This window comes from Spinacia oleracea, chromosome 2, assembly GCF_020520425.1.
Source record: "Spinacia oleracea cultivar Varoflay chromosome 2, BTI_SOV_V1, whole genome shotgun sequence".
Classification (NCBI taxonomy): Eukaryota; Viridiplantae; Streptophyta; class Magnoliopsida; order Caryophyllales; family Amaranthaceae; genus Spinacia; species Spinacia oleracea.
In genome coordinates this window covers 30,603,823-30,617,913 of record NC_079488.1, presented here as the reverse complement: position 1 = coordinate 30,617,913, position 14,091 = coordinate 30,603,823, and the positions used below count along the sequence as shown (strand labels likewise).

The following is a 14,091-nucleotide window of genomic DNA, read 5'->3' as shown; positions in this document are numbered from 1 at the left end:
TTAATATATGGATGGGAACACGAACCAACTCTCAGTCAAGAACTCTAGTTGCGAAGGAAAAAACTGAAAGGAAGCAAGATTTGCCAACAAGAGTCATCTGAAAAAACCCATTGGAACAAACTTAGCATAGATTTAATAATCAAATGCATCTGTCAAAAACAAATTATGGTACAGTTAAGATAAAACACACTACAAAGACAATTCATGAAAAAATTCCATCTCATGTTTATGAGTAATAACTCAATTACTCTCTAACTTTATCCACTGTCTCTTAACAATAATGCTCGACTGTGTAAGCTACACTAATCTCAATGAATCAAAATACACTGTTCTAGTACGAATCAAAACAACAGTTTTAGATACATGTAAAAGCTTAAAAGAACATATAATCGAGAAAAATCCGATGCCTATATGAAATTAATGAATGATACACGACTCTACTACGAAGAACAGGAAGAATACACAGATTTTTAATACCAGAGTTTAGTGCATGATTTTTGCTTGTGTCTCTTACCCAATGTAACAGCTGCCATGGTTACATAAAATACAACAATGAGGATTGTTTGAATTGCCTTGTGTAGTTTCTCTTCTATTCACGGGTGTCGGATGGTAAGAACATAATATACAACTTTATTCATTTGGAGTGTCTAGCTGTGTCACTTCTGCATTCTTGCTGGGTGAAATTTTGATGCTCTTTTCTGCTTTGAACCCCAGGAAAGGCTTGCTACATGCATCCTTCTTTTTAATCTATTAGAATCGAGAATATCTAAGTTGCTTTTTTTCTTGGCACCTAGATATCCTTGACAATTAGCAGCACCACAATGACATTTAACCTCAGGTCCAAATAACACAAACCTACAAAACCAGAAACCAAAACCAGCAGCATGAAGCAAGTTACTATATCCAACAATTATGTTGCTTTTCACACATTCCTCCCCAACGAAGGCTTAGAACTTTGGAAGCAAAAGTGGAAAAGTTGTGCAAGTGAATGAGGCTGAAAAGACAGGTAACAGCACATGGGATGTCCAACGAAGGCAAGCAGATGAGATGTCAAGGCTGACAGCATCTACAGTTACAAAACAAGGCAAAGGACATAAAGTAAATGATCCAAGCTCATCCGGGTACGGGTTAATTTCATCAAGGAGACTCAGCTTCCAACAAAAAAGTTACTTAATACTGACATTGCATTGAGTCTATTCAAAATCCAGTACCGAGGCATCCATTAAACTTAACCTATACGAATTATTGCAGAAACCACAACTACTTGAGAACTCAATCCACTCCGAAACTCATACAAGCTACAAGTCTAATGTGCAAAGAACCATCATAATGTCAAGGGTACACAACAAGTTTTGAGCCAAGTTAGCTCACAGGAGAGAAGGGTCAGTAGTCTCAGTACTCAATACAAAACGAAACAGAGAACAATAGGAAAGGAGAGAAAGGATTTCATACCTGTAGTCATAGGTCAGTGGTTCTCCAATTTTTATGGATCGAGAAGCAAAGACACCCACACGTATATCCCCTTCTACTTGCCTTCAATGACAAAATAATAGGATTATGAAATTGGTTTCCGGTGCAACGTAAAAAGCAGAAAAATAACAGGTAGGTTTCACAGAAAATGACATCATTCGTAAATGAGGGGATTTTGTTTAGTTTCTTCAAATGATGATCAATGTAAAACAAAATTTGTAGGAGCATCCGAGGGTGCCATTCAATAGATATAGCACTTTAAAAAATATGTAAATATACAGACCAGAAAAAGGAACACAAACAAAAGAGGACAGACTGTCCTCCAAAACAGAAAAGGTAAATCACATATTAGCCCAGTTTCTTCGATCCTCCCAGGACGTCACCACATAAGTAATATTGTCCCACAACAACTCAGAAGACAAAGAAACACGTGAAAAGACCCGGGGATTTCACTCCAAATAGACAAAGAAAAGATTTAGCAGATTAGTCAATAGATCACATGCCTCCTAAAGAAAAAAGGACTTCCATAAAAGTGGTACGGAGTATCTCTCAATATAACAGGAAAGCCTAGCTATTAATTCCTATTTCAACTGCATTAAAAAAAAGCTAGCTTTTCCAGTTCCAGATTATAAGGAAAACCAAAGTCTACTTTAATTGTCCCTAAATATTTTGTCACAGTCATGGACCAGGGAATACCTTCAACTGATATAAACACCACCCACCCCACCCTATTATAGAGGTTAAATTCAACAGAAAAACCAACAGGCAAAGACAAAAGCAATGGGTTGAAGTTGTTGATCATATAATATATATACTTAGACACATAGCACACATGCCTATAGCTATTACTCGAATAGCTTAGAGCGGCATACCATTTCTTTAACACTAAAGGTCTGATAATCTAACTACTCCCTCCGTCCCAGTTTAATTGTCGCATTTTCCATTTACATCCGTCCCGTTTTGATTGTCACATTTCCTTTTATAGTATGGACCCACTAATATTTTCATTACCTCTCTCTTCCCACTATCAAAAGTTACGGCCCTACATTCTCTCGTTCAATTAAAAACTCATCTACTATTTTTCATCACAACTGCTTTTTCTATTAACACATATATATAGATAAGTCTACAACAACTTATGGCACAAAACTCCGTGAAAATATTTAAGACGATTAAATTGGGAAATATTGTCAATCTGCAATGTCTGAGATGCCATTTGACCTAATGCCATAGGTTAAAACCAAAGAGGCAATTTGATAAAACATTGCAGGAGATCTCATTAAGAACAAGTTATAGGACACTGATAATAGGTATAGTTAAGGTCTTATAATTTGTTCAATTGTGTCTATAAAATGAAGACAATTAACGAATCGGATAAGAATTCGAGCCTTTTTCGAGCTTATATCCACACAGAAGAGAATAACATCAACTGTTCAGGCTCTGCACAACTATCACTCACTTTTCACATTTAAAAAACAAATATTGAAGTATACAAAATGTCAAAGCATACAAGTTTTTGAAGTGGAAGGGAAGCAGGTAGGGTTAAGTATAAAACAAACAAGCATTGCCTTTTCTCTTCAACAAGGACACTTCAGGGGTCTATAGTCAACTCGTCGCAGAACAACAACATGATCAAAGCTTAATGTTGTTATTTAAAGAGAAACATTACTCTCATTGAAGCATTGTTTGTAAACATTAACACCAAAGTTCATACTCGGTAGTTAAAATAGAAAGGTCAGATTAGCTCACCATTTCTCCAATTTGCAGTTTGGATCACAACTATGATTCAGGAAACGAGATGCATTTCCCTTGAAAGTTGCGTCAATTGTGAAGTCTTTACGGATTTCACACATGTAAAAATTTTGCACCTCTTTGTTTTTCATATCCCAAAGCCTTTGTGTACATACCACATCATCTATAACTGGTTGAGAAACATATAATAATAGAGGTTAAGAGTAAACATAACAAATTTTGTACACGTGATATTCAGTTATTGACAATTAAGAGCACAAAATACAACTAGTTGCTAACACATTTTCTTTTAAAGCTAGCAAACTCTCTGGTATGAAAGTCAAGCATGACATACTGTGGCGACAAGTGCAATGCATAATATGGAAAGGAACAAAATTCATTTCACTCAAAGAGTCCAATAACCTTAGCCCTTTATTACTAATAAGCTATTAATTGCACTGGCAGCAAAAATTTTACTCTAAGTGTGCATTTTATGACAGGAACAAAACAATACCACAGAAAGAACAGAAGCAAAATCCAAGCAAGAATACAGTCCTTGAATGCTTATTTCAACAAAATACAGGGCTAGTATACTTTTTTTTTAAATGTCTCTTTGATTGACAAAGAAATAGCATTCTTTAGCATTATTCGTAAAGGTAAACTGAACTGCTTATAAATGAATCTGCAGCTTATAATATGAAATGTTGATCTCACAAGAGTTTAAATCACCAAACTATGACCAAGTACATACTCTAACAGCATTCATAAACATTGCATATATTGAACAAGTACATCTCTTTCACTACCTTGTTAACAAAAATTTAAAGCAGCATTACCTTCCCCGACATATTCAATGATAAAATCGCCCTTGTTTATGGATTCAGCAGCCTCTACTCCCCATCCACAAAGTTCAGTCTGAAGTAAAGGAAAGCATAGATGTAAAATGTGATAACAAACCATTTGACTAGGGTAGTTATTTATTGACTTGCCTCAAACAAGTATGCTCACAACAAGTAGCAAGTTTACTTGCCCACTAATAAACATCGTAAAATATCTTACCTTGACAATTTTGATCTTCTTCTCCTTGCGAAATGGTTTGTTTGTGCATGCTTCTGAGCAGTGACAAGCCTTTGAACAACTAATGCTTTGAACTCTATAAGATCAGATTAATAAAAAACGGAGAAATGGTATCAAAATGATGGTGCATTACAAATAAGGACTTGGGTGCATGCATAATTGATTGTATGTTGAACAACAATCAACAAAAGATAATGATGAGTGAAGAAGGCATGAAAAATATGGATGCAAATGTTATTATTTGAAAGACGAGACACAAATTATTGAGATAGAGAGAAATCTGAAACGTCCCCGAGGAAAAATGAACCCCTGTGTTTGGCTTAAAGCACCGGCATGACATTTATGACTCTAAAGCTAAACAGGGAATGTAATTTAAGGGTATTTTTTCCTGAAGATTGAGAGATGAACTGTGCACACCTATTTGACTGCAGTGGATTATCATAAACAAATCCCATTTTAAAAATCAACATCAGCTGGGGACTGGGGGAAGGCGGGAATTTAAAAGATGGGTGAGGGAAATGATTGTATTATAAGACGAATATTTTATGGTCTTTAAAATCAGAAACTATAAAAGAATTTAAGAATTCATTGGAGCATTAAATCTTTATTTTGTTTGTCTCTATTTTTGGGTTCTGAGGACTATTAGTGATCGCAATAAGGATTAAAAATCCCCTCTATATTTGGAACAAATGTGGAACATTTTGATATTAGAACTCAAGAGTTTAAGATTTTGTTATTTTTTATAATTGAATCCTAAAACAAAACATACCAAATTGGTTTGATGTCATAACAAAATGTTTCCAAGTCCTCCAATGAACATTGTCGGTTAAGGAATGAAGAAAAGTAATTGAATAGGACAATCTAATATATTGAGTAAAAAATCCCCCCGTACTTGTTTAATCTCCATGATGATGCTTACAGTTTTTTGTACAATTAAATTTCAAAAATAGAAATGTATATGGAGAAAACACCTTATTAAGATCAATAAGATTGTAATTTGATACTTCTCATTTTCCATTTTAAAACTTGACTCTAAAGTGTTAAGAAATTTAACAAAAAATAGAAACACTTATGAAAGGATCATTGTTGAAAACTTTTGACGACGTAAGATGAAAGTAAATTCAAGGGTCTGAAACCCAAAACCCCTTAGAGGGAATTCCCCCACACTCCTAGAGATTTCGAGGACCCAACCTTATCCAACTCATTTCCCCTTATTTCCCTTTCCCAGACTTCCTCTTAGAAATACACCAAACCCCGTAAAGGGAATCCCCCACATCCCCAGGATTCAGGGACATAACCTGTTTTCTTACGTAAAACATACAGGAGTATCCATCAAAACTTTTTTCCTTTAAACATATACCACACTTTTAGATCAGAAAAGGGGGAGCAGAAAGTTTTAACACCTTTGTTACAGCTTACACATTCTCCAAAAACAAATACATTCGTTTCTGAAGAGGGTGGATGACAAGAACACTTAAAAAAGTTCAAAACCTCTCAGAAAAAATCCTTTTTCAGATTGAAAAATATAGAATAACTGTCTACAGCCAGGATGAACTGCCCCTCTAAGCCTGGAGCTATATTAAAAAGCAGCTATAGCAAGTTTTCCCTAACAATACCTCCCCCCCCCCCCCCCCCCCCCCCCACAGGAAGAAGGCCACTGGCCACAGCCACGAGCCCATGCCAGCCACACTTAAGCAAGAGCTGAGGTGACTCAAATATGCAAAACCTTACTCCTAAATTCCTAATTAGTCAAAGACAAGTAGACCGCTAGAGAGGCTAGGGGAGCTGAAAAACACTTACACAACGAGATGATATGACACAAACAACACAAAATAAGCAAGTTTGGATAGAAGACCCTTAACCGTATGAGTGATTGAATTGTAAAAATTAACCGGTTTAATTAGAAAGATTCGGTCCAGAGTGCTTAGTTGCTTACAGTCCAAAAATAACATTCGGAGCCATTTAAATTAAAAGGGTTAGACGTGTATTGGTGACTCATCTTAATTCTAGTCAACTGTTTGCCGACCCATCGAATTTCTACACAAACACGATACCGAACAGCCCTATCCATTTTCCAGCTCTAGAGACTATCATCAAAAATCCCCAAAAGGGGAACGCAATAAATATATTTTAGGTAATCCACAAAGATATTCAGCCTACATGCATATAACACTCTGTCCTCAAATTTATAAGATAATAGTCTACTGTACAAAACACAAATCCAATCTTACATATAAGTTCTAGACACATGGATACCATGTTTTGCAACTTTTGGGGCCCAATTATTTTACACAAAAATATAAAATAATACACATCTTTATCCTCTGACAGCAGTGGCAACAAGGACGGTAGCCTCAGTGAACTGAACTTCATGAAGTCAGAAAAAAAATGTAGGGTTTGAGTTCGATACATATCTCATGTACCAGCTTATGAGTAGTTTTCACAGTCTAGACAATCCTTGTACATGTATATTCATAATTTAACCTCACTCAGGCAGCCAAAGTCACTAGCCACTTTCACAATTCTGTGAAAATACTAAAGAGAAAATGAATACTTTTCTCAACACATTAAGTATGCTTGTCAAATAGAATTGCACCTGACCTGCAAACACAGTCCTCGGAGCATGTTGTCGTGCGGCAACTTGTGCATCCGATGTCCATACTAGAATCATTTCGCTTTTTCTTGACAAGATATACATCTAGATCCAGTTAAGCCACTAACCATAGGGATAAAGAATGAATTCACATGTTCTTTTTAATTCCCAAGGTATTTAATCCTCTGCTGCCAAAATAAAAGAAGTTTATATTAAACCCCTACCTCCTTCCCTGCCCAGTGTTCCATTACTTCCATATAGAGATTGATTTTCTTTCTGACATGCTGCATTTGGCAATAACCGTACAAAATAAAAAACAAGAACCCTTCACCCTCTACTGACCCGGATTTAGGGCTTATCAGCCAACTACGTACAATTGGAAGCTAAATTTCTCCTTTTTAAACAAATATTAGGTTACTTTCCACAACAGACAGATGATTAGATGTATAGCTTATTTTTCAAGTCTAGGTAGTGATTGAAACAGTATAAACAGAACATTAAAAGAAGAAAATTGAGGGAGGGGCTAATGAAAGGATACTGCGCCTAATGTGCACATATGGAGGTGGCTCCAACTTATCATTTGGAACATCTTTCAGTGTTGATTCTATACTGAATTCCTCTTCAATGTATGGCAAAGGCAATCGAGAGAATACATCCTGAAATTGACACCAAGTATAAGTTCAGTATTTGGTAGCATATCAATAAGCATCTCAAGCAACTTTACAGTAAACAAGTATGAATGTAAGTCCCAATCTGGCATGTGATTGGAAGTTCCACCACTTAAGTTCCGTAATATAGAATCACAATGAAAATGAATCTTTCACAAATTTTAGCCCCTAATTATTATAAGGGCAGCCAATGTAGCCAGCTTTATTGACGAAGTCCCTTGAAAGTTACACCAAAGACCTAGATTCAAAATTTGTCTACATCAGTTGACTTTTGCGCCTCACAATTAAAGCTGAGCAAAGATAAGTTACTACACCTGTGAATTGAGACACCATATTCCTAACATGAAATTACGCAAATCACTAGTTATACTTTACCTTATTACTCTTAACTACATAATCCATGCAACTGAAGTTTAATAAAAAATACTACAAAGGTACGCCATACATGATATTATCACGTACTCACGTAATATATTTGACACATAGCTAGAAAAAGATAAAATCTGACCTCAAAGTTATTAGTTGCTTCTCCATGCTGCTCAGCCAAGAAGAGATATCAGTCCTGTCAGCCAGCTTAATCAATGAATAATAAAGAAAGAAGAGGTAAAAAAAGACAGTTGATACTTTCATTGTATTTACGGATATGTATTGATATAGACAAGTTGCAGTTTAAGCAAAGCATCATCACATGAAATTAGCATAAAGTACAGCAAAAAAATTACACCCGTATAAAAATTTCAATCTCGTATTGCACTGGATAAGTGACATGCCAAATCACTCGCCCATAAAATCGCAATTCCCTCCATGAGAAAATATACTCCAGCTTTGGAAGATTTTATCATTCCTCTCTAGACAAATCACCCACAAACTAGCATAAAAGATAGAAGGGACAAACACATGCCTCTCTTACGTTAATTAACCCGTATAATGGATCATCACCGAAGCAAGTTCTCCACATAGTAGCTAGAGTAGCCTGTCTTATCCAAGTAATAGTAAGTACTGAATAACCTTTGTGATGCATAAGTGTTGAATCAATTTATCACTAGTGCAAAAGCAGTTGATTCCCAGTCTATCTACTACCAAAATGAAAAATGTAGATCGGCAAACCAATCACTCATCACTACTTCACTAGTATTTAGTTTCACTTCTTTCATTCAAGAAACTTGGCCTTCCCAAAAAAATTGAGTGTCTCTTTCTGATAAATGCCTTTGGAAGGAATGAAAAGTGAAAGTACCCTATAAGTAAGCATCTGATCCATACATTACAAAAACATGTCTACTTTAGAAACTCTATGCCTGCAGAACACATATTCTGAAATAAAAACCCCAAATCATTTCCCAACTGCAGATGTTTTCAGAAACCAAATTATCAAACTCAGACATCTCTTTCATAGGTTCACCAACACACTCATAGCTTATTTGGGGAATTCTCTTCTACGACCTCATTCCTGACGTGGTTAAAACATATTCCAAAATGTTGAAACCAGTCACAATTCCGTTATAATGTGGTCTTGGTTCTAAACAGTAAGGTACTTGAACATATTTATTATGCTTAAAAATGATACCCTGCACACACACCTCCCGCCTGAATAAGAAAAATTATAATGAAAATGAAATCATCTTCCTTTTTTGTACTAAACTTCTCTTTTTGGCTTGATTTGGTACTTTAGGCTTTACACCTCGCCTTCAAATGCTACATCACATAAAATCCATCTAAAATTTTAAACCCGTTTATATAGAGTTATAGACCAACTAGTTGATATCAGATCCAAAATTGGGAAGTAAAACTAGAACTAGAGGCAACCGGTTACAATTTTCTAGAACCGAGATTAGAACAATTGAATAACGCAGTTAAAACCCAGTGGTTCTGAATTCCCGAGTCTCATATAAGTATAAGTTTTTGTTCTCGTGCCAATCTCACATATTTCTTCCCGAATCTAAAAGGGCTCATAGAAGTCCCTAACTCCCTAAGAACCAAATCCTCCTAACGTTCCTGCTTCCTAAGTATAGCCCTTTTAGATTCCATATCCTCTGACTAAACTAAAGTCCATAATCTTATCCTTGTCTGTCTCAAAATTTCCCTTAATGGTACATTTTCTTTGCCCTTATATCATCAAATTCTTTAAATACAAGATCACCCTTCAAAAACGTAAGCTTCTGCATAAATCTTCAAGAAATCCAAACTTCACCAACAATCATTCCACCATTCTTATAACTTTACCCTTTAAATTGTGGTGCAATGCCCACATATGGATTAGAAATTCAAGCCCTAAGGAATATAAGTGGTTTCTAAAGAACAAACAAGTGATTCAATTCAACATAACTCTAGTTCCAACTATCTATTCTAGATGCTTAAACTCTTCTATACAACCTAAGCCGCCAAAAACCTATCCAACCTGAAGGCCACATTGGACTCCTACCAATAGACCATGTGCACCAAATGAAAACCATATACAACTAACAAATCCCCCTGCTACCAATGATACATACCAAATCACGTTCTTACCGCCCCCCAAAGATCCGACTCTTGAAGCAAAAACCCTACATGTTACCAAACTTCTTAGTAAAAACATTCTTTGGAATGGGATGCAAAGCCATGACTCCATGACAGATCAAAATAACCACCGATTCTCCTTGCCAAAATCAGGTGAATAAACGTTAAAAATGATCCAGAAAGGTCTATAATCCTAGCATAGTAGAAGTTATGTAGGATCCCATAATCCCCAAAGCCTCATATAATGAAGACAACCCCAATTCCAACATTTTAAGCTAAAGAAAAATAACAGCCAAATAGTAACATTATTAGTTAAAGCTGACAACATTTAAACCCCAATAAAGAATATAAAAGAATAAGAAAGGCTTCACTAGTACGAAGAAAATTATGTTTAAGAAGAAAAGGAGGAGATTGACCTCCTTCCGCCAGTCTTTTGGATGCCTCCAGCAAACAGTCCATCCCGGACGCTCACTCAGATGAATCACTTTATCAGGCCAAGCTGCACATTTATCATGAGACGCAACTTCGCACCTCACACAACGCCAAAAAAATTTCTGTTTACATATAAAGCATGCCTGGAGAACAAAACATAATCAGTGTAGAAAGCAACGAATGAAATATGTAAACACGTATTCAAAGATATTGCATAATAAACTAACAAATAATTGTGAGAAAGGGGGGGTAAGGGGGAAGCAAAAACAAGTGAAGGATTGAGTCCCGCAGAAATGAGTTAAATGAACCACTATTTACAACGAAAAAACTTCTCTTAATCATTACATGCGACTCACTAAGGATCCAAGATAGATATGATCCGTCATTCATATAGTGTGAGGTTGTCAGCATTACGAGAATCAACTAATCCCTTGAAATAGTCGTATATAGTACGGAGTGTATCACTGGTAAAATAAAGCCTAAAACACACCACGGCTATCTACAAAAGAAACACAAGTCCCCAGCCTTGGTTATTAATAGAAAAATAATTTAACCTACCATTTTCCTGTGGAAGTTTTTTATAAAATCAATTTTCCTTCAAATGAAGATTATATTCAGATTGATAATGATAAATAAGAATAAATTGTGGATTAAATACAGAAGTTCAACTTCTCGAAGAGACAAGATTCAACGGATAAAGAATGACATGTCAGTCTAGGTCATCAGTTGAAATTTTACATGTTGAGGGCACTTGAACTTTTTCGTGACCGAACATCGAAAGTTATCCTTTGCACACTTCAAATGGTAAATTCCCTTACACCCTCGGACAGAGCAAGAGACCTCATCCCCAGGGTAAATGTAGCTTGAACAAGCACGACACTCGACCTGAAAACATGCCACTAGTGATAATTAAGTTCAAAATGTGAGCAACATCATTACGAGGAACTAAAAATACAAATACATAATCATCACAGGTTCACAACTGATAATCAGATATTTCTCGCTCTTAGTTAGTTGATACATGTCTTTAGTCACGTTCGCCAATGCACATTTTTTATCATTGATATCTTTAATTATTTAAAAGAAAAAGTTATAGAAAGTTCATATTTTGAAAGTATTTTTCAAGACAAATTTAACAAGATCTCGCATAACTATATTTTACCTTACGCATAAATAATAAAATCTGGTCAAAGGAGGGTGTACGAATAGTGCTAAAGTCAAATGTGTCAACTAAATAAGAACGGAGGAAGTATTATATAAACATAAATGAAGAATTCCAACAAGGCTTGTTAGCTACAACGATTCCTCTTCACTTATCACATTCTTGAAATCTCTCAAGGACACATTTGGATTAGCGATACCAGCCACCACCACTTTTTCAAGTAATAATCTTCTCTAAATAGTTTAGCATATTTATGGCACAGTTTCGCATACAAAGGATGCATAATGTGCATTAAAGCTTGTAGTGGCATCAGCAAAACATATCTGTTTCTAGATAAGGTTAATTTATAACTCTGAAGTTCAATTAGTGGTACACGAGGACACGAGGTTCATGAACATTCAATGTAAAGTGCCAAAACTTATTGAGAAACTCTAATTGTAGTTCTTTATTTTAACGCTTGAGAAACTGAAACACTACTAGAATAAGAAGATTTCACTAGATAACGTTATCAGAAAGATTCGGTCTGCATGTCTCAAGCATAACCAATCAGAACAAATTCCAGAAGATTATAGCAGTAGCCTTCAGAACATTTCTCGCTTCCAAGTTCACCTCTCCCCCCCCCCCCCCCCCCCCCAAAAAAAAGATGTAGTTTCTGTAGACCCAAGCAATAAATGACGTGTAATTCTATTAGACAAAGCTTTCCAAAAACATAGAAACAACATATCATCGTTCTGAACCTCAATGATTCCGATACCTCCAAAAGAACAAGAATGTAGAATAGTGCTTATATGTTACACTTAAAAGTCGGAAAACAACATAATCATGCATACTCGGACGGATTTCATTATAAAGCTCTAGTGCTAGATCCCACATTTGACATTTCCGCTATCGATAAACAAACGATTGAACATAAGTTCTCATTCTCATAACAATCACTAAAAACTCCAATACTTTATTAATTCCTAATCAGCAACCCTGGACATTCAGAAGTCAACTTACTATCAATCTCAAAAATAACATTAGTTGATCATTGATGAAAATGAGTGACCGCGTGTACTATTCACAGAATAACCATGTTCAATATCTACATTTTGGCTTATATTTCCAGGGATTCAATATGTGCGTGTCGGATTTTTAATCTTTAAAGTGTACAACAATAAATTCCGACAAATTCAACATTCCACAATTTATCAAACAATAAAATTAATCCACAGATAACAAATTACTTTATGAAAATGCACCAAGAAAATCAATAAATTATCAAAACAAAAAAAAATCAGCAAAAAGAGACGAACGGCTTTACCAAACTAGCAGAACCCTCAAGAAACGGAAGAAAACAGCGATTTTCAGGAAACCCTAAATCAATTTTCCTGGCCTTCCAATCATTAACATAATCATCCAAACACTTAGCACCATCAACCTTCTTATTATGACCATCAACGGCACCAGAACCCATCCTAGTAACCCTAATTTTCAACAACCCTCTTCTGGAACCAGAAACTTCAGCGAAGTCACCATTAATGGGGATCTCAGGCCGGAAATCGAACTCATCCATGTAATCTAGGGTTTTAATTGGGCAAGGATACAGAGAATCAGAGGATGTGAATGAATCAGAGAATGATTTGATCGAATTAGGACAGAAATTTAGGGTTAGGGATTCGGAATTGAGCAATGGCGCTCCCAAATCCGGCATGGTAAGCAGCTGATTATACTGTTCAGTGTCAGAGGAGAGAGAAAATGAGGTTAAGGCTTAAAGTTTTGGTGTGAGCAAAAATGGGCGGGAAGAGTGAAAATTAATTTGTAACAAAGATAGGAAATTTTGATTATTTACGCGGTTTTTAGTTTTGATTCCTAAAATAGATGGTCTTATACCATTATGGCCACTCCCCTACCATTTCAGTACGATCGGAGTATCGGCCGAGTCTCGCAGGATTATAGTCTCATTTTAATGGTCACATTTCTGTTCGACGAGTCTTACAAAGTAAGAGTTATTATGGATAGGATGACCCGCTAAGCCGGTTTATTCGACCCGTTTAAATAACGGGCTTGGATAACAATTTTGGGAAAAAATAAAAATTTGGACGGGCTAAGCTCGGCCTGTTAATGTTAATGGACGGACATGGGAGAGATAATATTTATCGCGGACAAGCCCGTCCGATTTGTTTATTAGAAAATTAAATTTATTTTATAATTTTTTTATGTAGTAGGTTATACTAGTATTTTTTTAAATTTTGTAAGTAATAGAAAAATATTAACTTTTAACTTTCATTATTAACATACAAGAATATCACACAATTTTAATTTTTCACTTTGTTTATAAGGTTAAACTCAAAATTTTAGAGATAATTTAAGAAATTTTTTTTTTAAGACCATAAACATAAAATTTAAAAAAAAATTGTTAAGTAAAATAAATAAATTCAAATAGCCCGCTGACAAACCCGACCCATTTAATAGGCGGTTATAGA

The 14,091-nt window shown here is 35.5% G+C and overlaps 1 protein-coding gene across 2 annotated transcripts; it reads right to left on the bottom strand.

The window, feature by feature from the left end:
- Window positions 1-201: 201 nt before the first annotated feature.
- Window positions 202-13,534, bottom strand: LOC110776153 (histone-lysine N-methyltransferase ASHR3). Of its 2 annotated transcripts, XM_021980703.2 has the most exons (11): window positions 12,930-13,534; window positions 11,203-11,349; window positions 10,449-10,607; window positions 8,048-8,074; window positions 7,410-7,527; window positions 6,880-6,976; window positions 4,261-4,354; window positions 4,038-4,116; window positions 3,220-3,391; window positions 1,453-1,533; window positions 202-855 (listed from the first exon to the last, which is right to left on the bottom strand). In XM_021980703.2, exons 1-11 carry the CDS (start codon window positions 13,317-13,319, stop codon window positions 657-659), a joined length of 1,563 nt encoding a protein of 520 aa, XP_021836395.1. In that variant the 5' UTR covers window positions 13,320-13,534; the 3' UTR covers window positions 202-656. The 2 variants fall into 2 exon arrangements, with proteins under 2 accessions (XP_021836395.1, XP_056692612.1); XM_056836634.1 differs by lacking the exon at window positions 11,203-11,349 and having other exon boundaries at window positions 12,930-13,504.
- Window positions 13,535-14,091: the final 557 nt, after the last annotated feature.

Excerpts from the sequence above, each read along its gene's own strand:
- LOC110776153 (XM_021980703.2), bottom strand. The coding sequence starts at position 13,319 with ATGCCGGATTTGGGAGCGCCATTGCTCAATTCCGAATCCCTAACCCTA. Across the intron at positions 4,117-4,260 it reads AGAAGATCAAAATTGTCAAG|ACTGAACTTTGTGGATGGGG; the intron begins GTAAGATATTTT and ends CCTTTACTTCAG. Across the intron at positions 1,534-3,219 it reads AACTGCAAATTGGAGAAATG|GCAAGTAGAAGGGGATATAC; the intron begins GTGAGCTAATCT and ends TTGTCATTGAAG.